Raw genomic sequence first — 25,800 nt, 5'->3', positions numbered from 1 at the left:
GTAGTTTATCAAGTGGTTGTGTGAATTACGGTGTTGTACGCAGGCATTCCTTGTGTCGTCAGACCTGCTTGCGTATTGGTGTTCTGAAATACGTGTTTGGAGGTCCCTTGATGTTTCGCCCACGTATAACTTGTTGCAGTCATTACAAGGGATTATGTATACCCCTGCAGAGGATGGAGGCTTGTCCTGCCTACTACTGGTGATGTCCTTGATGGTCGTGGTTGTGGAGGTAGATACTTGGAATGATGTTTTGGCAAAGATGTTGGAAACATGTTTGGCAATGGAGTTGGTGGGAAGGACTATGTATCTCTTCTCGGCAGTGTCTTCTCTGGGTGTGTTGAAGATGTTTAATGCTCGCCGTCTGCAGTCTCTGATGAAGTGACGAGGATAGTGGAGTTTAGAAAATATTTGTTCAATTATAGTGCATTCTTCCTCAAGGAACTCGTTGCTGCAGATTCTGAGTGCACGCAGGAAGAAGCCTATAATTACACCACGTTTGGTTTTGGTGTCGTGGTGAGAGTAGAAGTGGAGAAGATCGAAAACCCACCAACCAAAACGATCTTCTCCACTTCTACTCTCACCACGACACCAAAACCAAACGTGGTGTAATTATAGGCTTCTTCCTGCGTGCACTCAGAATCTGCAGCAACGAGTTCCTTGAGGAAGAATGCACTATAATTGAACAAATATTTTCTAAACTCCACTATCCTCGTCACTTCATCAGAGACTGCAGACGGCGAGCATTAAACATCTTCAACACACCCAGAGAAGACACTGCCGAGAAGAGATACATAGTCCTTCCCACCAACTCCATTGCCAAACATGTTTCCAACATCTTTGCCAAAACATCATTCCAAGTATCTACCTCCACAACCACGACCATCAAGGACATCACCAGTAGTAGGCAGGACAAGCCTCCATCCTCTGCAGGGGTATACATAATCCCTTGTAATGACTGCAACAAGTTATACGTGGGCGAAACATCAAGGGACCTCCAAACACGTATTTCAGAACACCAATACGCAAGCAGGTCTGACGACACAAGGAATGCCTGCGTACAACACCGTAATTCACACAACCACTTGATAAACTACAGAAACTCAAGACTTATCGCCACAGAAGACAACACTCAATACCGAAGAATCCTGGAATCATCACTTATTTCTATATCCGACAACTTCAACCAGAATAGTGGCTTCTATAACATAGCTGAACCACTTGCCAAGAAACTTCTTCATCGCTATCCCACATAAGAACACTGTAGAAGGTCTACTCACAAACTTATCCAATCTCCTTTCCAAGCTACCCAAGTTTTTAGACTCTATTACCCCACTCGGTACATCATCAGATGCAGCATTCTTCACCTGACCTCAGCCGGACTATAAATACTCGTGTTCCTTCCACCCCAGGTAGTTCTGTTTGTGACTTGAAAAAGCCCACTGTGTGGGCGAAACGTAGTCAATAAAGGATCACATTATACTGCATTTGTGTTTATATTGCCAGAATCTTAGGTGATTTTCTGATAAATGATTTAAAAAAAAAAGACAAGTTGAAAATTGTGACTGATTACCTCACACTCCTCTCCTTACACCTTTCTGCTTTGTATTGGACTGATGAAGCCACTGCGTGGCGAAACGTTTCCTTAATAAAGATTCCCATATGTTGCATAAGTGTCTCAATCTTCAACTTAGGTTATTTTTCCTGACGAAATGTAATAGCGATAACCACATCCTCAGTATGACTCTTGGTTCAAGGAATACCTCCACTTCCGGGGATCAAACCTGATTGCCTTCCACTCTCTCGGAGCTGCATAACTATTACGAGTTCAGTTTTATCGCATGAGATATTACTTGTGCTGTTGGAGTGCGAGCAAGGTAACATTTGTGAAGGGATTCAGGGAAACTGGTTAGCCAGACTTGAGTCCTGGAGGTTGAAAGTACAGTGAAGGATGAACTGTGATTTTTTAGGACACGTTGGCAAGATAGCGATTGGATGAATGATGGTGAATGTGTTTCTTCTATTTTTGGTCACTTTCCTCGCTGGGAAACGGCCAGGTGTTAAGTAATAAAATAATAATAATGGTAATATAGTATTATTTTTTATTATTCATTATTATTGGTATTATTATTGTTTGTAGATGAATGGTTCAGAGAACCGTCATGTTGATAAATTAGACACATGTGCAACTCTTGGGTATCTTTATTGAGGAAACGTTTCGCCACACAGTGGCTTCATCAGTCCATACATAGGAGAAACTTGAAGAACAGGAGGAGAATGAGGTAATCAGTCCCTCAACCTTGAGTCGATGTGCTCAGTCCATCAATCTTGAGTAGAATACGGCAGATGAGCGGAGAAGCTTATAAACCGTATGGCAGGAGAGGTGTAGTCATAGGTAGTGTCACATTTGGGCACGACCTACTTCCACATTGAACAAATGTGACACCGCCTATGACTGCTGCACCTCTCCTGCCATACGGTTTATAAGCTTCTCCGCTCATCTGCCGTATTCTACTCAAGATTGATAGACTGAACACATCGACTCAAGGTTGAGGGACTGATTACCTCATTCTCCTCCTGTTCTTCAAGTTTCTCCTATGTATGGACTGATGAAGCCACTGTGTGGCGAAACGTTTCCTCAATAAAGATACCCAAGAGTTGCACATGTGTCTAATTTATCATTATTATTGTTTTATTATAAAATAAAGTAATAAAGTGATTAATAATAATCGTAATCATAATTAATAATAATAATAATAAACCGGTCATAATATAAATCGGATAAAGACCAAAGATAATCCTAAATAAAATTACTCCATACTTGAAGTTTCATTTCCCTGAGGCACCGCCTCTCTCTCTCTCTCTCTCTCTCTCTCTCTCTCTCTTTTTTTACACAGGGTTTGACAAGGTTAAGGATCCCTAGCTTTATTGACAGCTATTTACAGGTTAAGGATTCCTAACTTTATTGGCAAGCTAAGAGCTGTTACCTACATCAGCTCATTTGAAAGCATTTTTATTGTTATGAGACATACAAGTAAGGAACAGGATGAAGCTGGAGCCATCTGTGAGCCAGCATTTTCATTTGATCAACTGACTTTATCTCGTTGACATCATTATGCTGTACGAATGTGTTCCATACTCGAGTCATCCTGGGTATGTATGATCTCAGATGGAGTGATGTTCTGGAGAAGGTTACAGCCAGAGTGAAGTTGCTGCTGGCTGCCCGTCTTGTAGTATAGAAGCTTGCTTCAGTAATAATATTAAAGGGAACGTTACGCCACTTGTGGCCTTATGGGCAGCTACTCCAGTTTGTCATTGTCATTTGCCTACCATCTATTTCTCTCTCTCTCTCTCTCTCTCTCTCTCTCTCTCTCTCTCTCTCTCTCTCTCACTATTCATTTAGTCTCCCTCCTCTGTTCCAAACTGGAATAATGATATAAATTATCCCGGTCAGTGTTGGGCAATATCCAGCAGCATCGTCTGGGAGACTGGAAGACAGTAAGTCAGTGAAATAGATCCTCTGAGCTCTCCCGAATCTTTTTCATTTCACGCCTCGGATAAAGCGGTAATTTAGTGCTGGGTGGGTCGTTCCGGGTCCAGAGTGCGTGTGGACTAGTGTCTAACCTTATTAAAGCTTTGCTGGTGTGTGTGTGTGTGTGTGTTGTGTGTTTTTTTGTTTGTGTGTTGTGTGTGTGTGTGTGTGTGTGTGTGTGTGTGTGTGTTTTGTGTGTGTGTGTGTGTGTGTGTGTGTGTGTGTGTGTGTGTGTGTGTGTTGTGTTTTTTTGTGTTTTGTGTGTGTGTGTGTGTGTGTGTGCTTTTTTTTTGTGTGTGTTGTGTGTGTTTTGTGTGTGTGTGTTTGTGTGTGTGTTTGTGTGTACTCACCTAGTAGTACTCACCTAGTTGTGGTTGCAGGGGTCGAGTCATAGCTCCTGGCCCCGCCTCTTCACTGGTCGCTACGCCTCTTCACTGATGTGTGTGTGTGTTTTGTGTTGTGTGTGTGTTTTGTGTCGTGTGCATGTGTGTTATGTGTATTGTACTGTGTGTGTTGTGTGTGTGTTATGTTGTGATGTGTGTGTGTTGTGTTTTGTGTGTATCGCGTGTGTGCATGTGTGTGTTCGTATGAGTGCATTCGTGTGTTCGTGCACGCATTTCATAATGTAACCATTAGACTCAAGACTGTTCAGTTAGACCTGACTGACTGTCACCCACATCACAACTGTGTATAGATCACTGACTGGAATTCTCAGGTCTATCAGATTTGAGTTCATTACTTAAATTGTCTGGGTGTTTCTCTTGGCAGAAAGTCAGTTTGATATTCTCTCTCAGGTCACTGTTCATGTATGATGTCTAATGTTGTTATTTTTGTATGTACTCTGTCCTTGCATTATGTCTGCTGTTGTTTCTGTATGTACTCTCTTCTTGCATGACGTCTGCTGTATGCTCGTTGTTTGTTGTTTTTATGTGCTCTGTCTGCTGTTGTTTCTGTATGTACTCTCTTCTTGCATGACGTCTGCTGCTGTTGTTTTTGCATGTACTCTGTCCTTGCATTATGTCTGCTGTTGTTTTTGTATGTACTCTGTCCTTGCATGACGTCTGCTGCTGTTGTTTTTGTATGTACTCTGTCCTTGCATAATGTCTGCTGCTGTTGTTTTTGTATGTACTCTGTCGCTGGTTTTTTGTTTTACCCACCCCCCTAACTTTCATTAATTTACGCTTGTCGGGGTTGAAATTTAACAACCACTTCATGAACAATGTTTGCATTTCCTCTAAATCATCGTAAAGACTTTATCTCTCTCTCATCCGCCGTTTACGATCGTCTCAGCAGTTATACAATATCTGCGAAGAGTGATATTACCTCTCTGATAAGTTACATACATATATATATATCAGAAACTACAATACTAGTAAAATTAGAAATTAAGACATGTGCAAGAATTCCAGTGATGCACATATCTCAGATCTTATCAGAAATTGTTTGGGTCGTTGTACTGATCCTTGAGGGATCCCGCTGATAGCTGTTGCCCTACCCCATACTTCCTCAGATATTTTTCTGAGATATTCTAGCATGTTTCTTGGTATATCTGCCTACTTTAATTCGTAAATCCTAGTGAGATGCTGAAGGAGAAGATTGTTCATTAAATATGAATAAGATAAGATTTCGTTTGGATTTTTAACCCCGGAGGGTTAGCCACCCAGGATAACCCAAGTCAGTGCGTCATCGAGGACTGTAACTTATTTCCATTTGGGTCCTTAATCTTGTCCCCCAGGATGCGACCCACACCAGTCGACTAACACCCAGGTACCTATTTGCTGCTAGGTGAACAGGACAATAGGTGTAAGGAAACGTGTCGAAATGTTTCCACCCGCCGGGAGTCGAACCCGGGCCGTCCGTGTGTGAAGCGGGAGCTTTAGCCACCAGGCCACCGGGCCACCGGGCCACACAGTTTGATAACCTCTGCTTAATTGGTCACCACAAGTTTCGGATTATACGCCCAGAAACACGATATTTGCAGTAGTTATATGAAAGGTTGAAAGCTCGGTAACGATGAACGACTTCGCGATGAACGATCATTTCGTTAACAGTGAAACAAACTGTATTCACTGTTAGTGTGTCTGAAGTGTGTGTCTGAAGTGTGTGTCTGAAGTGTGTGTCTGAAGTGTGTGTCTGAAGTGTGTGTGTCTGAAGTGTGTGTGTCTGAAGTGTGTGTGTCTGAAGTGTGTGTGTCTGAAGTGTGTGTCTGAAGTGTGTGTCTGAAGTGTGTGAGTCTGAAGTGTGTGTGTCTGAAGTGTGTGAGTCTGAAGTGTGTGTGTCTGAAGTGTGTGTGTCTGAAGTGTGTGTGTCTGAAGTGTGTGTGTCTGAAGTGTGTGTGTCTGAAGTGTGTGTGTCTGAAGTGTGTGTGTCTGAAGTGTGTGTCTGAAGTGTGTGTCTGAAGTGTGTGTCTGAAGTGTGTGTGTCTGAAGTGTGTGTGTCTGAAGTGTGTGTCTGAAGTGTGTGTCTGAAGTGTGTGTCTGAAGTGTGTGTGTCTGAAGTGTGTGTGTCTGAAGTGTGTGTCTGAAGTGTGTGACTGAAGTGTGTGTCTGAAGTGTGTGTCTGAAGTGCGAGGAACACTTCCTCGGTGTTCAATAAAATCCCATATGGAGACAGAAACGTAGGAGACTGATTGATTTGTATATTTCGATCTCTTTCTGGGATCCTCTTCAGTAGTGTGTTAAACTCCACCTGTTTCGGGAGAATGATTTATAAGACCTAACCGTATGATGATTTATTTATAGTATGAATGTGTGTATGCATTCGCGTGCGAGTAAGAGTCAAATTAGGTGAATGAGTAGTTAAATGCGTGCATATGCGTATGCACGCAGCGCATCTAAGCGAGTAATTAACGATATTTAAAAGTGAGAGTGGTTTTACTCAGAGCTAAAATGTTTAAAATAGAGTAGAGAACAGAGCAAGACGTCTCATCTCTCGCCTGGACCAATCCTAGATAGATCTGTCATTTCAGCAGAGCCTTCAACACAGGAGGGATGTAGGTGGCCTTACTGTTATGTACAAGGCCAATACTGTCAAAGTACCACACTTGGATCCACTTCGAGGACAGCGTGAAGTACGCTTCTATATCATAAGATGGGCAGCCAGCAGCAACTTCACTCTGGCTGTAACCTTCTCCAGAACATCACTCCATCTGATATATATACCCAGGATGACTCGAGTCTGGAACACATTCGTACAGCATTATGATATCAACGAGATAAAGTCAGTTGATCAAATGAAAATGCTGGTGCACAGATGGTCCACACTTGACCCACACCTGGCCCACAGGTGGCTCCAACTTGTATGTCTCATAACAATAAAAAATGCTTTCAAATGAGTTGATGTAGGTAACAGCTATTAACTTGTCCATAAAGTTAGGAATCCTTTACCTGTAAATAGCTTGTCAATAAAGCTAGGGATCCTTAACCTAACCTTGTCAAACTCTGCGTAAAAAGAGAGAGAGAGAGACAGACAGACAGACAGAGACGAAGGGGAGGAAGAATGAAAAGGTGGAGAATCATTGCTCTCAACCTCGCTCTGGAAGTAAGGCAACTGGAAGGCCATTTGCTCGGACCTCGCTGCCTCCGACTGGAATACTCTTCTCCAGTGTGATGTTGATAACCAAGTGAATGACCAAATTGAACATATCCATAATCTCCAACACAAACACATCCGTCATTTACAGTATGAGACGAAGCCAAGAGATCAGCCTTGGTTTGACTCTCGTTGTGGAGACAAGCCTGTTGGCGGATAGAAGTCCAAGACTGGACTATCTCTAGATGGGAGGCTGATACTGAAAGAAAACTGGCATCATGTAGAGTGGGTGGCAAACCCTGATGGTCCTTAGTTTAGGACTGGTGTGGAGACTCATTTTACGAAATTATTCTGTATCTAAATGGACAGTTGTGAAATAGCTGACCTCTTTGCTGCCAAGATGCAAATTCTTGATCCAGTTCTTAAGACTATGCTAGTCTTAAGAACTGTGTCAGAGTTGTCAGTGGTGATAATGAGGCAGGATGAAGTGTATCTTCTTACTTGAGGCAAGAAAAAAACTTTGGGCCCAGATAAGGTAAGCCCAAGATTGCTGAGTAGATGTGCACACTAGCTAGCATCACCTCTAACTCTAACTTGTGTAGATGACCTTTTCTGTGGTAAGAGGCAAATATACACCGTGTCCATAAAAAGGAAGAAAAGCAGAGTGGAAATGGGAAATTACAGACCAGTGTCATTTCTGTCGTCACTGGTAAGATTCTAGAGACAATAATCTCAAGGAAAATAACAGCATTTCTTAAACCTCTCCATTACGTGGCACCAGTTGCTGGATGGAGAGAGTGAAAGACACAGAGTTACCATTTTGCCAAAGGCACGTGTCGATAAGACACATGGCCTATTCGTGTAGTGTGTGTGTGTGTGTGTGTGTGTGTGTGTGTGTGTGTGTGTGTGTGTGTGTGTGTGCATAGCTTCTGATAATGTACAGAGACGTGTGAAAGAACTAGAGTTTTAGATTTCCATCCCCTGTCTTGTATATATATATATATATATATATATATATATATATATATATATATATATATATATATATATTGGCAGTTTGGAGGGATATGTTGTGTATCTTTATATGTGTATGCTTCTAGACTGTTGTATTCTGAGCACCTCTGCAAAAACAGTGATAATGTGCGAGTGTGGTGAAAGTGTTGAATGATGATGAAAGTATTTTCTTTTTGGGGATTTTCTTTCTTTTTTGGGTCACCCTGCCTCGGTGGGAGACGACCGACTTGTTGAATATATATATAAATAAATATATATATATATATATATATATATATATATATATATATATATATATATATATATATATATTATGGTGTGTGTATGTGTACTCCCCTATATGTAGTTGCATGAGCCGATTCACAGCTTCTGGTCTTGTGTACGTGCATATAAAATATTACATGTACGTGTGTTTGTACCATCTCTCTCATCCTGAGCTGCTACATTTTCCTCATTCCTGTGACAGTTTCTCTTCTTTATCCATCTCTTCGTTGTTCATTCTCTGAATTGTTTAATCTACTCCATGTTCACATCCGCCAGGTGTGGAGTCTTCCTCTTGTTTAGTCTCCTCTGGTTGCCAGGACGGTCCCGTGTGGATGAGTAAGAGCCTCCACTATAATCACTATAAATTATTATTATAATCAAAAAGAAGCGCTAAACCCCAAGGGTCATACAGCTTTTTTTTTTTTATAGTTCGTCCAGGTCTCGAACCCCGGACCCCAGTGGTGAGAGGCGCGACTCTCACCACTGGGCTACAACGATGTGTGTATAATCACTATAAAGAAAAAGAATTCAAAATTTTGAGGAGTCTGATGCTCAGATGTAGAGGTGAGCAACCGCGAATTGATCATAGGTTGGCAGGCGGCTCATCTTGACGCCCCGGAGCAGATACTTCATGGAAAGAGGCTTCATCTCTTGGTGATGGTGCCGCAGGTGGAAGGCGGTTTGGCTCTCCCCAGGAAGTGCCAGTTTGGGGTCACAATGGTTCTCCATGTAGTCGACCAAACTATACATGGCGGCGTACCGGCACACTTCCTTCAGGTCGGAGCCCGTAAACCCGTCTGTTATTCTGGCTATTTCTGCCAGGTCCACGTCCTGGGCTAGAGGACAGGCCTTCAGCAAGACCTTTAATATTTCCTGTCGTTCCTTCTCATCGGGTTTAGGAATGTAAAACTGTAGTGGTAGACGGCGGAGGACAGCGGGGTCAACAGCGTCTAGCCTGTTAGTGGCTGCCAGCACTAATACATGAGCGGACTGGTCGGTGAGGAGACCGTCCCACATAGTCAAGAAGACGGCTTTCATAGCCGCATCCACGGTACTCTCATACTCCGTGCGGGTTCCCAACCATGCATCAATCTCGTCTAAGAATATCACAGTCGGCTGGAGCTTGTATGCTAAAGTGAAGACGGCTGTCGCCAACTTTTCGGTCTCACCTAGCCATTTGTTTCTGATACTAGCGAAGTTAACTAGCAAAAACTTGGCGTCTAGCTCCTTTGCCAAGATTTTGGCGATTAGCGTTTTACCGCATCCGGGAGGACCATGAAGAAGGACACCCTTGGGAGGCATAATCTGTGAGTGTAAACCGTGGTATCTGGCGTACACCAGGGGAAGAACCACCTGGTTTTGGATCTCCTGTACCACCTTCCCGCACCCACCGATGTCCACGAACTCCACCTTGAGATCGGAGGGCGTCACTAGCAGGTCCAGCAGCACCTGCTCGTGCTCGGAGAAGGCTGGGGAGCCGCCACTCTTGTCATCCTTGCTGCGGCGGGTGATGCACCAGCCTATGATGGCGAGCAAGGCGCCCACCGTCACCACACTGCTCACCCCCACAGCCACACCCATCACCACAGCGTTGCCGAAACCTTTCAGATTCATAATTTTAAAATTAATACCGAAAAATGTTAACTTAAATTATAATAATTTTATTTAATGTTATAGTAACAACACTCGAATATTTAAATGTTTAAACTAGAGTGAATATTGGATTGATTGTGGTGACGTGTGTTGGATTGATTGTTGTGACGTGTGTTGGATTGATTGTGGTGACGTGTGTTGGATTGATTGTGGTGACGTGTGTTGGATTGATTGTGATGTGTGTTGGATTGATTGTGGTGACGTGTGTTGGATTGATTGTGGTGACGTGTGTTGGATTGATTGTGGTGACGTGTGTTGGATTGATTGTGGTGACGTGTGTTGGATTAATTGTGGTGACGTGTGTTGGATTGATTGTGGTGACGTGTGTTGGATTGATTGTGGTGACGTGTGTTGGATTGATTGTGGTGACGTGTGTTGGATTGATTGTGGTGACGTGTGTTGGATTGATTGTGGTGACGTGTGTTGGATTGATTGTGGTGACGTGTGTTGGATTGATTGTGGTGACGTGTGTTGGATTGATTGTGGTGACGTGTGTTGGATTAATTGTGGTGACGTGTGTTGGATTTATTGTGGTGACGTGTGTTGGATTGATTGTGGTGACGTGTGTTGGATTGATTGTGATGACGTGTGTTGGATTGATTGTGGTGACGTGTGTTGGATTGATTGTGGTGACGTGTGTTGGATTGATTGTGGTGACGTGTGTTGGATTGATTGTGGTGACGTGTGTTGGATTGATTGTGGTGACGTGTGTTGGATTGATTGTGGTGACGTGTGTTGGATTGATTGTGGTGACGTGTGTTGGATTGATTGTGGTGACGTGTGTTGGATTGATTGTGGTGACGTGTGTTGGATTGATTGTGGTGACGTGTGTTGGATTGATTGTGGTGACGTGTGTTGGATTGATTGTGGTGATGAGTGTTGGATTGATTGTGGTGACGTGTGTTGGATTGATTGTGGTGATGAGTGTTGGATTGATTGTGGTGACGTGTGTTGGATTGATTGTGGTGACGTGTGTTGGATTGATTGTGGTGACGTGTGTTGGATTGATTGTGGTGACGTGTGTTGGATTGATTGTGGTGATGAGTGTTGGATTGATTGTGGTGTTATGTTTTTGATTGATTACTGCCATATTTACGAGAGAATGATAAATCCGTAGGGGTCATTCACCGATGGGAAATGGAAGGGATGGTAATCGAATTTGATCCGAGGAGGAGGAGGAGGATAGTTCCAGTTGTTTGGACCGGGAGCTCTTAAGCATCAAGACATTGATGCGTAAAGCTTATTGATCCAAGGAATTTAAGCTCCCGTCCCCTTCCTAGGATCAAAATTGATTGTCCGCATTCTCCGGGCTCTGCATAACCTCAACGAGTTTAGCGCATCCTCATGCAAAGCGCTAAACCAGTATGGGTCATTCAGGACGATGTGTGTTGGAGGCTTGATCCTCCACCCTCTGACTATACACAGTACGTATAGTATAGTCAGTATACTATACTATAGATACAGTATACTGACTAAAAGTATACACCCACAGATGTATACTTTTCCTTGTGTATACATAAAAAGGGTAAATATTCATTTTTGTAGATAAATGGGTTAGAGAACCGACAAGTTGATAAATTAGACACACAGCGGCTTCATCAGTCCTATACAAAGAGGAACTGTGAAGATCAGAAGGAGTTTGAGGTAATCCGTCCCTCAGCCTGGAGTCGATATATATATGGATGGACCGAGGACATTGACTCCAGGCTGAGGGACTGATTACTTCCAATTCCTTCTGATGCTCACAATTATTCATTGTATTGGATTGATGAAGCCACTGTGTGGCGAAACGTTTCCTCAGTAAAGATACCCAAGTGTTGTACATGTGTACCACATGTGTACCGACTACACATGTGCAACATCTGCTTTATTGTAGACGTTTCGCCATAGGCTTTATCAATACAGATTCTAGGACATTGAAGCAAAAGATAAATCAGTCCCTCGGCCTCACAGCATCGGGTGGAGAGAATCTGGAGCAAAGGCAAGAAGACTGGCGTTTAATAGGCGTCAGTATAGGGACGGGCAGCAGACGAGGGCAGTCATGGATCCAGTGGAAGTGCCTCGTGAAGAAGGTCTTGTAGATGTAGGGTTATTGAACTACTTCACTCTCCAGATTGTTCCACTTCCTGTGTGTGTGTGTGTGTGTGTGTGTGTGTGTGTACTCGCCTAATTCACCTAATTGTACTCACCTAATTGTGGTTGCAGGGGTCGATACTCGGCTCCTGGCCCGCCTCTTCAGTGATTGCTACTAGATTCTCTCTCTCCCTGCTCCATGAGCTTTATCATACCTCATCTTAAATCAATGTATGGTTCCTGCCTCCACTGTGTGTGTGTGTGTGTGTGTGTGTGTGTGTGTGTGTGTGTCAGTGTGTTTTTTTGTATGTACTCACCTGTCTATGGTTGCAGGGGTCGAGTCGGAGATTCAGGTCCCACCTCTTGACTAGTCGCGACTAGATGTATATAAGAACATAAGAATAGAGGAACACTGCAGAAGGTCTACTGGCCCATACAGGGCAGGTCCATACGTGTAGAGTGGAAAGAGAGTAGAGAGAAAGAGATAGAGAGGGAGAGAGAGAGAGAGTAGGCGGCCTGATGCACCAGTCGGTGCTATACTGCAGATATGAGAAAGTTAGTGAACAGTTACCGGGAACAGCAACTGTGAGTGAAATTTGACTTGGAGAGGAGTGATGCAGAGGCACGTGCAGCAGTGTAGCAAGTGTTTGGAAGTCAACCCTGGGTGTGGAGAGGAAGTCAACCCCGGGGGGGGTGGAAGTCAACCCCGGGGGTGGTGTGGAAGTCAACCCCGGGGGTGGTGTGGAAGTCAACCCCGGGGGTGGTGTGGAAGTCAACCCCGGGGGTGGTGTGGAAGTCAACCCCCAGGAGTGGTTTGTAGATGAATGGTTCAGAGAACCGACATGTTGATAAATTAGACACATGTGCAACTCTTGGGTATCTTTATTGAGGAAACGTTTCGCCACACAGTGGCTTCATCAGTCCATACATGTCGGTTCTCTGAACCATTCATCTACAAACCTGTCAGACACTGCAACTTCTTGGGATCTTAATACTTAGGAATTCTTCGCTTGCCTAATTCTTGGGCACGACCTACTTCCACATTGAACAAATGTGACACCACCTATGACTGCTGCACCTCTCCTGCCATACGGTTTATAAGCTCCTTCTCCGCACGTATGCCGTATTCTATTCAAGATTGATAGACTGAACACATCGACTCAAGGTTGAGGGACTGATTACCTCATTCTCCTCCTGTTCTTCAAGTTTCTCCTATGTATGGACTGATGAAGCCACTGTGTGGCGAAACGTTTCCTCAATAAAGATACCCAAGAGTTGCACATGTGTCTAATTTATCCCCAGGAGTGGTGTGGAAGTCAACCTCGGGGGGGGGGGGGTGGAAGTCAGCACAGGGTGGGGTGGAAGTCAACTCAGGGTGGAGCGGAATTCAACCCGGGTGGTGGTGGTGGTGGTGGTGGTGTGGAAGTCAACCCAGGGTGGGGTGGAATTCAACTCGGGTGGTGGTGTGGAAGTCAACCCAGGGTGTGTGTGGAAGTCGACCCCGGCGGTGGTGTGGAAATCAACGCCGGGGGTGGTGTGGAAGTCAACCCTGGAGGTGGTGAGGAAGTCAACTCCGGGGGTGGTGTGGAAGTCAACCCCAGGGGTGGTGTGGAAGTCAACCCTAGGAATGGTGTGGAAGTCAAACCAGGGGTGTGTGGAAGTCCACCCAGGGTGGTGTGGAAGTCAATCTCGGGGGAGGGGGTGTGGAAGTCAACCCAGGTGGGGTGGAATTCAACTCGGGTGCTGGTGGTGTGGAAGTCAACCCAGGGTGTGTGTGGAAGTCAACCCGGGAGCGGTGTGGAAATCAACCCCAGGGGTGGTGTAGAAATCAGCCCTGGGGTGGTGTAGGAGTCCTGGGAGTGGCGTGGAAGTCAACCCCGGGGGTGGTGTGGAAATCAACCCCCGGTGGTGGTGTGGGAGTCAACCCAGGGGTGGCGTGGAAGTCAACCCAGGGGTGGTGTGGGAGTCAACCCTGGGGTGGTGTGGGAGTCAACCCAGGGGTGGTGTGGAAGTCAACTGGGTTGTGGTGTGGAAGCCAATCCAGCTCATAAGAACATAAGGCAAGCAGGAAGGAGCACTACAGCAGGCCTACGGGCCCATGCTAGGCAGGTCGTTCTTAAACCCAAATCCAAACTCACACCCATTCATGTATCTGTCTAACCTATCTTTTTAAGCTCCGTAAGGTTTTAGCTTCAATAACTCTACTCGGGAGTTTGTTCCATTCATCACTAACTCTATTACCAAACCAATGACTTCTGTGGCCCGGTGGCCTGGTGGCTAAAACTCCCGCTTCACACACGGAGGGCCCGGGTTCGATTCCCGGCGGGTGGAAACATTTCGACACGTTTCCTTACACCTGTTGTCCTGTTCACCTAGCAGCAAATAGGTACCTGGGTATTAGTCGACTGGTGTGGGTCGCATCCTGGGGGACAAGATTAAGGACCCCAATGGAAATAAGTTAGACAGTCCTCGATGACGCACTGACTTTCTTGGGTTATCCTGGGTGGCTAACCCTCCGGGGTTAAAAATCCGAACGAAATCTTATCTTACCGAGCTTAAGCCTGTTCAAAAGTCGATAGTTTGGCATGTATGAAATGACTTTACTTCTATCATAATTGGTATTCTGGGTTAGGTTAACTAACCTCCAATAACCTATATTTACGTATAATTAACTAACAATCAGATAACACAATCGAATCAATGATTTGACTGCTTCGAATCATCCTTTGTGGATGATACAGTGATAAGCATTAAGGTTGTTATGTGAGGGATCTACACTCTCAGTGATTGAATTTTACAGAGAGATCTGGACAGGTTGCAGGCCTGGTCCAGAAACTGGCTCTTGGAGTTCAACACCAAGTTCAAAATTATGATTGGGGAAGGGCAAAGAAGACCGCAGACGGAGTACAGTCTAGGGGCGCCAGAGACTACAAATTTCACTCAAGGAAATGGATCTTGAGGTGAGTATAACACCGAGCACATCTCCTGAGGCGCACATCAACCAGATAACTGCTGCAGCATATGGGCGCCTGGCAAACCTAAGAATAGCATCCCGACATCTTAATAAGGAATCGTTAAGGACCCTGTACACTGCGTATGTTAGGCCCATATTGGAGTATGCGGCACCAGTTTGGAACCCACACCTAGCCAAGCACGTAAAGAAAGAGAAAGTAAAAAGGTTTGCAACAAGACTAGTCCCAGTGCTAAGAGGTATGTCCTACGAGGAGAGATTAAAGGAAATCAACCTGACGACACTGGAAGACAGGAGAGATAGGGGGGGATATAATAAGGACATATAAAATACCGAGAGGAATCGACAAAGTGGTCAGAGACAGGATGTTCCAGACATAGGACACAACAACAAGGGAACACAGTTGGACGTTGGAGACTTAGATGAATCACAGGGATGTTAGGAAGTATTTCTTCAGTCATAGAGTTGTCAGGAAGTGGAATAGTCTGGGAAGTGATGTAGTGGAGGCAGGATCTATACATAGCCTAATAAAGAGACTCATAGAGCAGGAAGAGTGACCTAGTAGTGACCAGTGAAGAGGAGGGGCCAGGAGCTATGACTCGACCCCTGCAATCACATCTAGATGAGTAGGTGAGTATACACACACACACACACACACACACACACACACACACACACACACACACACACACTATTTAAAGGCATGTGAATATACTTTGAATACAAACATGTATACATACCATGTGTAAGCACAAATCTGCTATACATAAACTTTGTTGCAAATTTCCACTCGCTACTGAATATTTAGTTGTGCACAATAAAAGGAATTCACTCCTAACCTATTTGTTACTCTGTTTGCATACAGTGCAACAACCTCTGTTATTCTGTTTCTCTCTTTACTCTCTTTCTCTTTTTATTCTCTCAGTTCACCTTACTCTCGTATCTTCAGCTCGTCCATTTTCATTCTTCAGAAACTGAAACGAGAAGAAAGACCTAAGAGTAATCATTAGCAACGACTTCTAAAGTACGTAACACTGTCTATCTGCAGAGTTACTTCACACAGTTAGAAACTTTAATCACGAAACACGATACTGACACACACTAATGTACTTGTTACGACCAATATTAAGCAGGCTCTCAAGTTTTGGTCTCTAAATTACATGAAAGGCGACGATATACTTGAGAATACGCTGAGAAGAGATACCAAGTTGGTACCATAACTGGATAGGGTACAATGAAGTGCTACCAAGTTGATATCATCACTGAAGAGTGTACAGAGATGTGCTGCCAAGCTGGTACTGTCACTGGAGAGGGTACAGAGATGTGCTACCAAGCTGGTACTGTCACTGGAGAGGGTACAGATATGTGCTACCAAGCTGGTACTGTCACTGGAGAGGGTACAGAGATGTGCTACCAAGCTGGTACTGTCACTGGAGAGGGTACAGAGATGTGCTACCAAGCTGGTACTGTCACTCTACAGAGTAGAACTACTAAGCTGGTACCATCATTCAGAAATAAACCTTACGAAAAATAAACCATATCATTCAGTTTTGCTTCTCTCAGGCTACAGAAACTACCAGATATCGTTCAAACCTTCAAGATATTGAATGACTTTGACAGCTCAGACACGAAGAACAATGTGAAATGCCAAGTCAGTAACTCGAAATAATTCAAAGAAACTGCGGGGCACGAGAAGCAACACGCAAGGATGCAAAGTTCTTCTCCAATGGAGATTTTAACACAGAATAAACGCTCAGCTACAGTAATATTTAAGAACCTTCAGAAAACAAGCTCAGTATAACTAGTGGTCTTGTTTGTCAGACGAACTTGTTTTAAAGGTTAAAATTTTGATAATATGATGTAGGGTGAGGGAGGACAGAAGCTAGATGTCGCCTGTTATTTGTTCAACAACTGCATCAGAACGAAGAGTTGACGAGGCAACTGATTTAGTAGTAGTAGTAGTAGTAATGGTGGTAGTAATAGAAATAATAATGGTAGTGGTAGTAATAGTAGAAATAATAATAATGGTAGTGGTAGTAGTAGTAGTAATAGAAATAATAGTAATGGTAGTGGTAGTAGTAATAGCAATAGTAGTAGGAATAGTGGTAGTAATAATAGTGGTAGTAGTAGAGGTGTGATAATCATAGAACTGTTGGCAACCAGAAATAACAGTAATATTTGTGTTATTTACAGAACATTTTTACCGTGTAGGTCACTTAGCATTAATAACCATAAAAAATATATAAAACACAATAAAAACAGAGATAAACTTGGTAATAAAAGCGACGAACATAAACAGTGAGTTCAATTAAATCTTATCATCAGTTGATAAATATTAAATTACTGCCAGAAGACTCTGCTGAAAGTTCCCCGAGGTCTCTACTGGCTCCTCGGAAGACGCAAAGTAGTGGGCAAACTGCTAAATTGTGTTTAACAGTCAGCTTCAGGTCACAAGCTGCACAGAAGGAAGCAGAAGTACATGCGAACAGGTGTCTATGGATAACACAAACCACGGTACGGGTAGAGGTTGAACTCACGGCAAGTGAGTAGTGAGTTATGATGATGGCTTTGAGGGGTCTTGAGCTAAAGTTCGTCACGGTCACGCTGGCGGGAGATTCATCCGTAAAAACTTGCATTTGTGGTCACAGTGGTGGCCTATGCTAGCCTTCCTATGGTGTATAAATATACCTAGTTGGATGAATCTGTTTTAGCCAGTTGGCTCAGTGGCTTACGCACCGGCCTGCAGTTTTACAACTCACTTGCCGTGAATTCGAGCCCCACCCATACCCTGGTTTATTCGAAAACCATGAGATGCGTGCGCTCTATCCTCAGTCAAAGTCTGCTATAAACCCCAAGCCATTTCTCCAGTATGGTGAGGTATATTTTCCTTCACTGTTATCACGCTTGCAGTGCTCGGAGGAAGTGGATGGTGGGGAGAGAACCACCTGCATTTCTATCCCTCACTCGTATACTTAGACAGTGCAAAATATTATTCATTTTAGACAGAAGATAGTTCTCAGCAGACAGCCCAAGGGTGGACTTTCAATCCTCTGCTGTTTATCTTTCCCATGTCTTTCTCTCTCATTCTGTCTCTCATCCCTCCCCTCCCCTTCCAGTTTTCCCTTCTCTTTCCCCTCACTTCTCCCTCTCCCCCTCTCCTCTTCCAACAATAGCGTCAGATCGCCACACACTTCCCCACATGTATTCACAGCGGCAAAATTGTCTGCCAAAACTTGATGAAACATGTTGACGTTATCTTTAACAATATTGCATTATCTGTGAAGCTAGCTCTCTCTCTCTCTCTCTCTCTCTCTCTCTCTCTCTCTCTCTCTCTCTCTCTCTCTCTCTCTCTCTCTCTCTCTCTCTCTCTCTCTCTCTCAGGTTTCGATTCCTTTCAGTGATTTTCCCTTAGGTCTAAATCATTTTCTCACAGTCTCTTTCTCCCTCATCACTTTATTTCTTGCTAACATTTTTGTATCTATTTTCTCGACAAATTTATATTTTCTCAATCTGTCATTCACCCTCCCTCTTTCCTAGCCATGTATTCATCTCTCTCTCTCTCTCTCTGTCTCTCTTTCTGACTTTCGTCAATACCACAATCATCCACACGAGTTCCAGATCTTCGTCCACAGCCTCTGTTGTCATACCCAGATAGCAGAAGATAAGAAAAAAATCTTCGTGCCTCGCTGGAAAGTGATATAAATTAATTTAAATACATTTCGGGCAAACAATCCATATTTCTATGCTAATCCCACCTATATCACTAAAAACCTCAGGTTCATATGTTTAGTCGGTGACAGAAACCAAATTGAAAATACCGGAAAAGTACATTATCAAATAGAATGAAAAATGCTTCGGTTTTTAAGGGAATTGGAATGTGTTTTTTTGAGAATGGTATTGACTAGCTCAATCAGTATTTTTTTCGATACAGTTCGTCCCTGGAGATACAAAGGATATCAACATCTGTTCCGGAGAGTCGAGTAAATTTACATAATCTTCCATTCATATTTCTCTGATCAGAACTGGGAGGTATTAGTCGCTTGAATGGGCATTCGCTGGAACATGTAGACTGGAACACACAGGCTGGAACACGCAGGCTGAAACACGTAGGCTGAAACACGCAGGCTGGAACACGCAGGCTGGAACACGCAGGCTGGAACACGCAGGCTGGAATACACAGAATGACACACGCAAGCTGGAACATTCAGGTTGGAACACACAGGCTGGAACACGCAGGCTGGAACTTGCAGGCTGGAATACACAGGATGAAACACGGGATGGAACACACAGGATGGAACTACTGTACACTCAAATATTAAACACTTTACATTCTAACACACACACACACACACACACACACACACACACACACACACACACACACACACACAAGTTACAAGAGTTACAAGTGGAGAAGGTAACAGGAACTGAAGGGGACAGGCCAAACTATAAAAGGGGGGACTACACAGGTATGAGAAACTTCCTGCAGGAGGTTCAGTGGGACAGAGAAATGGTAGGAAAATCAGTAAACGAGATGATGGAATATGTGGCAACAAAGTGCAAGGAGGCAGAGGAAAGTTTTGTTCCCAAGGGAAACAGAAATAATAGGAAGACCAAAACGAGTCCTTGGTTTACCCGAAGGTGTAGGGAGGCAAAAACTAAGTGCAACAGAGATTGGAAAAGGTACAGGAGGCATAGGACCCAGGAAAACAAGGAGATTAGTAGAAGAGCCAGAAATGAGTATGCGCAGATAAGGAGGGAGGCCCAGCGACAGTATGAAAACGACATAGCATCGAAAGTCAAATCTGACCCGAAACTGCTGTATAGCCACATTAGGAGGAAGACAACAGTCAAGGACCAGGTGATAAGGCTGAGGAAAGAAGGTGGAGAACTCACAAGAAACGATCAAGAGGTATGTGAGGAGCTCAACACGAGATTTAAGGAAGTAGAGACAGGAAGGACTCTGGGGGGACAGACCAGATGGGGACACCAACAAGGAATACACCAACAAGTGTTGGACGACATACATACAGATGAGGAGGAGGTGAAGAAACTGCTAAGGGACATCGATACCTCAAAGGCAATGGGACCGGACAACATCTCTCCATGGGTCCTTAGAGAGGGAGCAGATATGTTGTGCGTACCACTTACCACAATCTTCAACACATCCCTGGAAACTGGGCAACTACCTGAGGTATGGAAGACGGCAAATGTAGTTCCCATTTTCAAAAAAGGAGACAGAAAAGAGGCACTAAACTATAGACCTGTGTCATTGACGTGTATAGTATACAAAATTATGGAGAAGATTATCAGGAGGAGAGTGGTGGAGCACCTGGAACGGAACAGGAGTATAAATGCCAACCAGCACGGATTCACGGAAGGCAAATCCTGTGTCACAAACCTTCTGGAGTTTTATGATAAAATAACAGAAGTAAGACAAGAGAGAGAGGGGTGGGTTGATTGCATCTTCTTGGACTGCAAGAAGGCTTTTGACACAGTTCCTCACAAGAGATTAGTGCAGAAGCTAGAGCATCAGGCGCATATAACAGGAAGGGCACTGCAATGGATCAGAGAATACCTGACAGGGAGGCAACAACGAGTCATGGTACGTAATGATGTATCACAGTGGGCACCTGTGACGAGCGGGGTCCCACAGGGGTCGGTCCTAGGACCAGTGCTATTTTTGGTATATGTGAACGACATGACGGAAGGGTTAGACTCAGAAGTGTCCCTGTTTGCAGATGATGTGAAGTTAATGAGGAGAATTAAATCTGATGAGGACCAGGCAGGACTTCAAAGAGACCTGGACAGACTGGACACCTGGTCCAGCAAATGGCTTCTCGAATTTAATCCTGCCAAATGCAAAGTCATGAAGATAGGGGAAGGGCACAGAAGACCACAGAGTATAGGCTAGGTGGCCAAAGACTGCAAACCTCACTCAAGGAGAAAGATCTTGGGGTGAGTATAACACCGAGCATGTCTCCGGAAGCACACATCAATCAGATAACTGCAGCAGCATATGGGCGCCTGGCAAACCTGAGAACAGCATTCCGACACCTTAGTAAGGAATCATTCAAGACACTGTACACCGTGTATGTCAGGCCCATACTGGAGTATGCAGCACCTGTTTGGAACCCGCACTTGATAAAGCACGTCAAGAAACTAGAGAAAGTACAAAGGTTTGCAACAAGGTTAGTTCCAGAGCTAAGGGGAATGTCCTATGAAGAAAGATTAAGGGAAATCGGCCTGACGACACTGGAGGACAGGAGGGTCAGGGGAGACATGATAACGACATATAAAATACTGCGTGGAATAGACAAGGTGGACAAGGACAGGATGTTCCAGGGAGGGGACACAGAAACAAGAGGCCACAATTGGAAGTTGAAGACACAAATGAGTCAGAGAGATAGTAGGAAGTATTTCTTCAGTCATAGAGTTGTAAGGCAGTGGAATAGCCTAGAAAATGACGTAGTGGAGGCAGGAACCATACACAGTTTTAAGACGAGGTTTGATAAAGCTCATGGAGCGGGGAGAGAGAGGGTCTAGTAGCAACCGGTGAAGAGGCGGGGCCAGGAGCTAGGACTCGACCCCTGCAACCACAAATAGGTGAGTACACACACACACACACACACACACACACACACAGGCAGGAACCATACATAGCTTTAAGATGAAGAATGTTAAATCTCATGGAGCAGGGAGAGAGATTACCTAGTAGCACTCAGTAAAGAGGCCGGGCCAGGAGCTGAATCTCGGCCCCTGCAACCACAACTAGGTGAGTACACACACACACACACACACACACACACACACACACACTCCCCTCCCACCTTCCTGCTATACACCAAAACATTACCTACTCAAAGTATCGTGAAGGACCGGACCATAACAGCTCATAAGGATCTAAGCTCAGCGTCAAAACAATGTGGGAGTAACGATAATAACCACGAAAATATTTAAGTTCTCGTGTGTTAGATGAGGCTGAAGGGGACAGTTAATGATGTGTTAGTTTCAGAATCTTGAAAAAACTGTCGTGAAAGGAATTTCCCATAAATAGTGGCTCCTATGAATGGGATTTTATGGGTATTCCCAGATATATTGATTTTTTTTTGAGGTATTCACGAAGAAAGAGAGATATATAAGTGTAGGAATGATAGGTTGGTGAGTGGACTGTCTATCTGGAGGGTATTCCGGGGATCAACGCCCCCGTGGTCCGGTCCCCGACCAGGCCTCCTAGGGGATCAGGGCCTGATCAACCAGGTTGTTACAGCTGGCTGCACGTAGTCCAACGTACGAACCACAGCCCGGCTGTTCCGGCACCGACTTTAAGTATCTGTCCAGCTCCCTCTTGAAGGCAGCCAGGAGCCTATTGGTAATTCCCCCTATGCTTGGTGGGAGGCTGTTGAACAGTCTTGGGCCCCGGACACTTATTTTCATTGGGGTATTTTGCATCGCCTGGCAAAGTCTTTTACTATCGAAGGGAGTGATTTCTGTGTGCAGATTAGGGACTATCACTAACAACTGTTGCCAGCTTCATAGATTCTATTCACCTCCATCTTTAACATCATTACCGACAACTGTTACCAGTCTCGTTGCACCTACCTACCACCATCCCACCAACCACCAGCAACAACTATTACCAGCCTCGTTGCTCCTACCTACCACCATCCCACCAACCATCACAAACAACTATTACCAGCTACGTTGTTCCTACCTACCACCATCCCCCACCAGCAACAACTATTACCAGCCTCGTTGCTCCTACCTACCGCCATCTCCCACCAGCAACAACTATTACCAGCCTCATTGCTCCTACCTACTACCATCCACCATCGCAGTCAACAACTATTTCTGGCGTGATAGTTGCTACCTACCACCATCCACCATCGTAATCAAAAACTAATACTAGTTTTACCTCCTATCTACCACCATCTTAAGATCACTGGTCTCTTCTCACTCTGCGAGAAGAGGCAAAACGTTTAGGGTTAGATTCAGGGCCACCATTTCAGGGCCGCCGGTTCAGCGCCAGGCTGCTTCGACGCCTGACTATTCAACGCGAGCCGTTTCAACGCCGGTCTGGTCAGAAATGAAGTACAGCACATGCATGAAATTTGATTAAACTAACTTGAAATAACCTAAGCCTAAACCTGAAACCTAAACCTAACCATTTGAATTAGACAATTTAAACAATCTTATTTTTTAAATAATTATGAATTAAACTAAACTCTTAAATATGTAATTCAACAAATCATTGTTCAAAATCAATATTTCTTTTCCATATTTTATTGATATGAGTCTGGAAATTACGGTGGGTCTGGAACGCCCCGGCGCTGGAACGGCCCGGAGTTAAACAGTCTGGCGCTGGACTGGTTATACCGTTCTCTAAGTGAGGTGTTACCACGGTGTTTACCATTTAAGAAGTACTTCTCTTACCTTTTCTTGATAAGCACATTTGCCATTTTCACTGTGGTATTTTTACACACACACACACACACACACACACACACACACACACACACACACACACACACACACACACACACACACACACACACACACACACACACACACATCTCTTAGTCCCTCATATCTTGCTCTTTCGTTGTTCCCTCTTATTTATTGTACTGTTCGAGTTATTTCTTTTATATACTTTTCTCACTCTTTTTTGGTGTTTCCTTGAGCTTGTTGCTGTCTGGCTTTTTTCCCTGGCTTTCCCCTGACCTCGGAGTTTTATCAGTTGGTGGTAGGAACATTTTTCAATATTGTTTTCGTGGTGGGTTGTCCTGGTTGGCCTGAACGCTGTTGTTGTAGCTGGCTCTGGCCTGATGCTGTTGTTGTAGCTGGCTCTGGCCTGATGCTGTTATTGTTGTTGTTGTAGCTGGCTCTGGCCTGATGCTGTTGTTGTTGTAGCTGGCTCTGGCCTGATGCTGTTGTTGTTGTAGCTGGCTCTGGCTTGATGCTGCTGTTGTTGTTGTCGTTGTAGCTTGCTCTGGTTGGCCTGGATGTTATTGCTGTTGTAGCTGGCTCTGTCTGGCTTGGAAGTTGCTGTTGTTGTTGTAGCTTGCTCTGGTTGGCCTAGGTGCAGTTGTTGTAGCCGGCTCTGATTGGTCTGGATACTGTTGTTGTAGTTGGCTCTATCTGCCCTGATGCTGCTGCTGTTGTCGCTGGCTCTGGCTGGCACGGATGCTGATGCTGCTGTTGTATCTGGCTCTGGCTGGCCTGGATGCTGCTGCTGTTGTAGCTGGCTCTGGCTGTCCTGGATGCTGCTGCTGTTGTAGCTGGCTCTGGCTGACCTGGATGCTGCTGCTGCTGTTGTAGTTGGCTCTGGCTGGCCTGGATGCTTCTGCTGCTGTTGTAGCTGGCTCTGGCTGGCCTGGATGCTGCTGCTGCTGTTATAGCTGTCTCTGGTTGGCCTGAATGCTGCTGCTGTTGAGCTGGCTCTGGATGGCTTGGAGGATGATGTAGATGACTCAAGCTGGCCTGGATGTTGTTGTTGTAGATGGCTCAAGCTGACCTGGATGTTGTTGTTGTAGATGGCTCAAGCTGGCCTGGATGTTATTGTTGTAGATGGCTCAAGCTGGCCTGGATGTTGTTGTTGTAGATGGCTCAAGCTGGCCTGGATGTTGTTGTTGTAGATGGCTCAAGCTGGCCTGGATGTTATTGTTGTAGATGGCTCAAGCTGGCCTGGATGTTATTGTTGTAGATGGCTCAAGCTGACCTGGATGTTGTTGTTGTAGATGGCTCAAGCTGGCCTGGATGTTGTTGTTGTAGATGGCTCAAGCTGGCCTGGATGTTATTGTTGTAGATGGCTCAAGCTGACCTGGATGTTGTTGTTGTAGATGGCTCAAGCTGGCCTGGATGTTATTGTTGTAGATGGCTCAAGCTGGCCTGGATGTTGTTGTTGCTGTACATGGCTCAAGCTGGCCTGGATGTTGTTGCTGTACATGGATGGCCTGGATGTTGTTGCTGTACATGGCTCAAGCTGGCCTGGATGTTGTTGTTGTAGATGGCTCAAGCTGGCCTGGATGTTGTTGCTGTACATGGCTCAAGCTGGCCTGGATGTTGTTGCTGTAGATGGCTCAAGCTGGCCTGGATGTTATTGTTGTAGATGGCTCAAGCTGGCCTGGATGTTGTTGTTGCTGTACATGGCTCAAGCTGGCCTGGATGTTGTTGCTGTACATGGCTCAAGCTGGCCTGGATGTTGTTGCTGTACATGGCTCAAGCTGGCCTGGATGTTGTTGCTGTAGATGGCTCAAGCTGGCCTGGATGTTGTTGCTGTACATGGCTCAAGCTGGCCTGGATGTTGTTGCTGTAGATGGCTCAAGCTGGCCTGGATGTTGTTGTTGCTGTACATGGCTCAAGCTGGTCTGGATGTTGTTGCTGTAGATGGCTCAAGCTGGTCTGGATGTTGTTGCTGTAGATGGCTCAAGCTGGTCTGGATGTTGTTGTTGTAGATGGCTCAAGCTGGCCTGGATGTTGTTGCTGTAGATGGCTCAAGCTGGTCTGGATGTTGTTGTTGTAGATGGCTCAAGCTGGCCTGGATGTTGTTGTTGCTGTAGATGGCTCAAGCTGGTCTGGATGTTGTTGTTGTAGATGGCTCTAACTGGCCTCAATTCTGTTTCCACTGTATCTGGCTTAAGTGAATCGGTGTAGCATTTATTCTCTCTCTCTCTCTCTCTCTCTCTCTCTCTCTCTCTCTCTCTCTCTCTCTCTCTCTCTCTCTCTCTCTCTCTCTCTCTCTCTCTCTCTCTCTCCATTCCCCTTT

The 25,800-nt window shown here is 44.8% G+C and overlaps 2 protein-coding genes across 3 annotated transcripts in view; one reads left to right on the top strand and one right to left on the bottom strand.

Annotated features, from left to right (window-relative positions):
- LOC128704827 (uncharacterized) overlaps nt 1-25,800 on the top strand; it is a 285,286-nt gene that overhangs the window by 203,469 nt on the left and 56,017 nt on the right. The window lies entirely within an intron of this gene.
- LOC128704843 (outer mitochondrial transmembrane helix translocase) lies at nt 8,853-10,021 on the bottom strand. The gene has a single exon (XM_053799985.2). It carries the CDS (start codon nt 9,950-9,952, stop codon nt 8,891-8,893), a length of 1,062 nt encoding a protein of 353 aa, XP_053655960.2. The 5' UTR covers nt 9,953-10,021; the 3' UTR covers nt 8,853-8,890.

This window comes from Cherax quadricarinatus, chromosome 91 (assembly GCF_038502225.1).
Source record: "Cherax quadricarinatus isolate ZL_2023a chromosome 91, ASM3850222v1, whole genome shotgun sequence".
NCBI lineage: Eukaryota > Metazoa > Arthropoda > Malacostraca > Decapoda > Parastacidae > Cherax > Cherax quadricarinatus.
The sequence above is the reverse complement of the archived record's forward strand: the minus strand, read 5'-3'. Positions and strand labels throughout refer to the sequence as shown.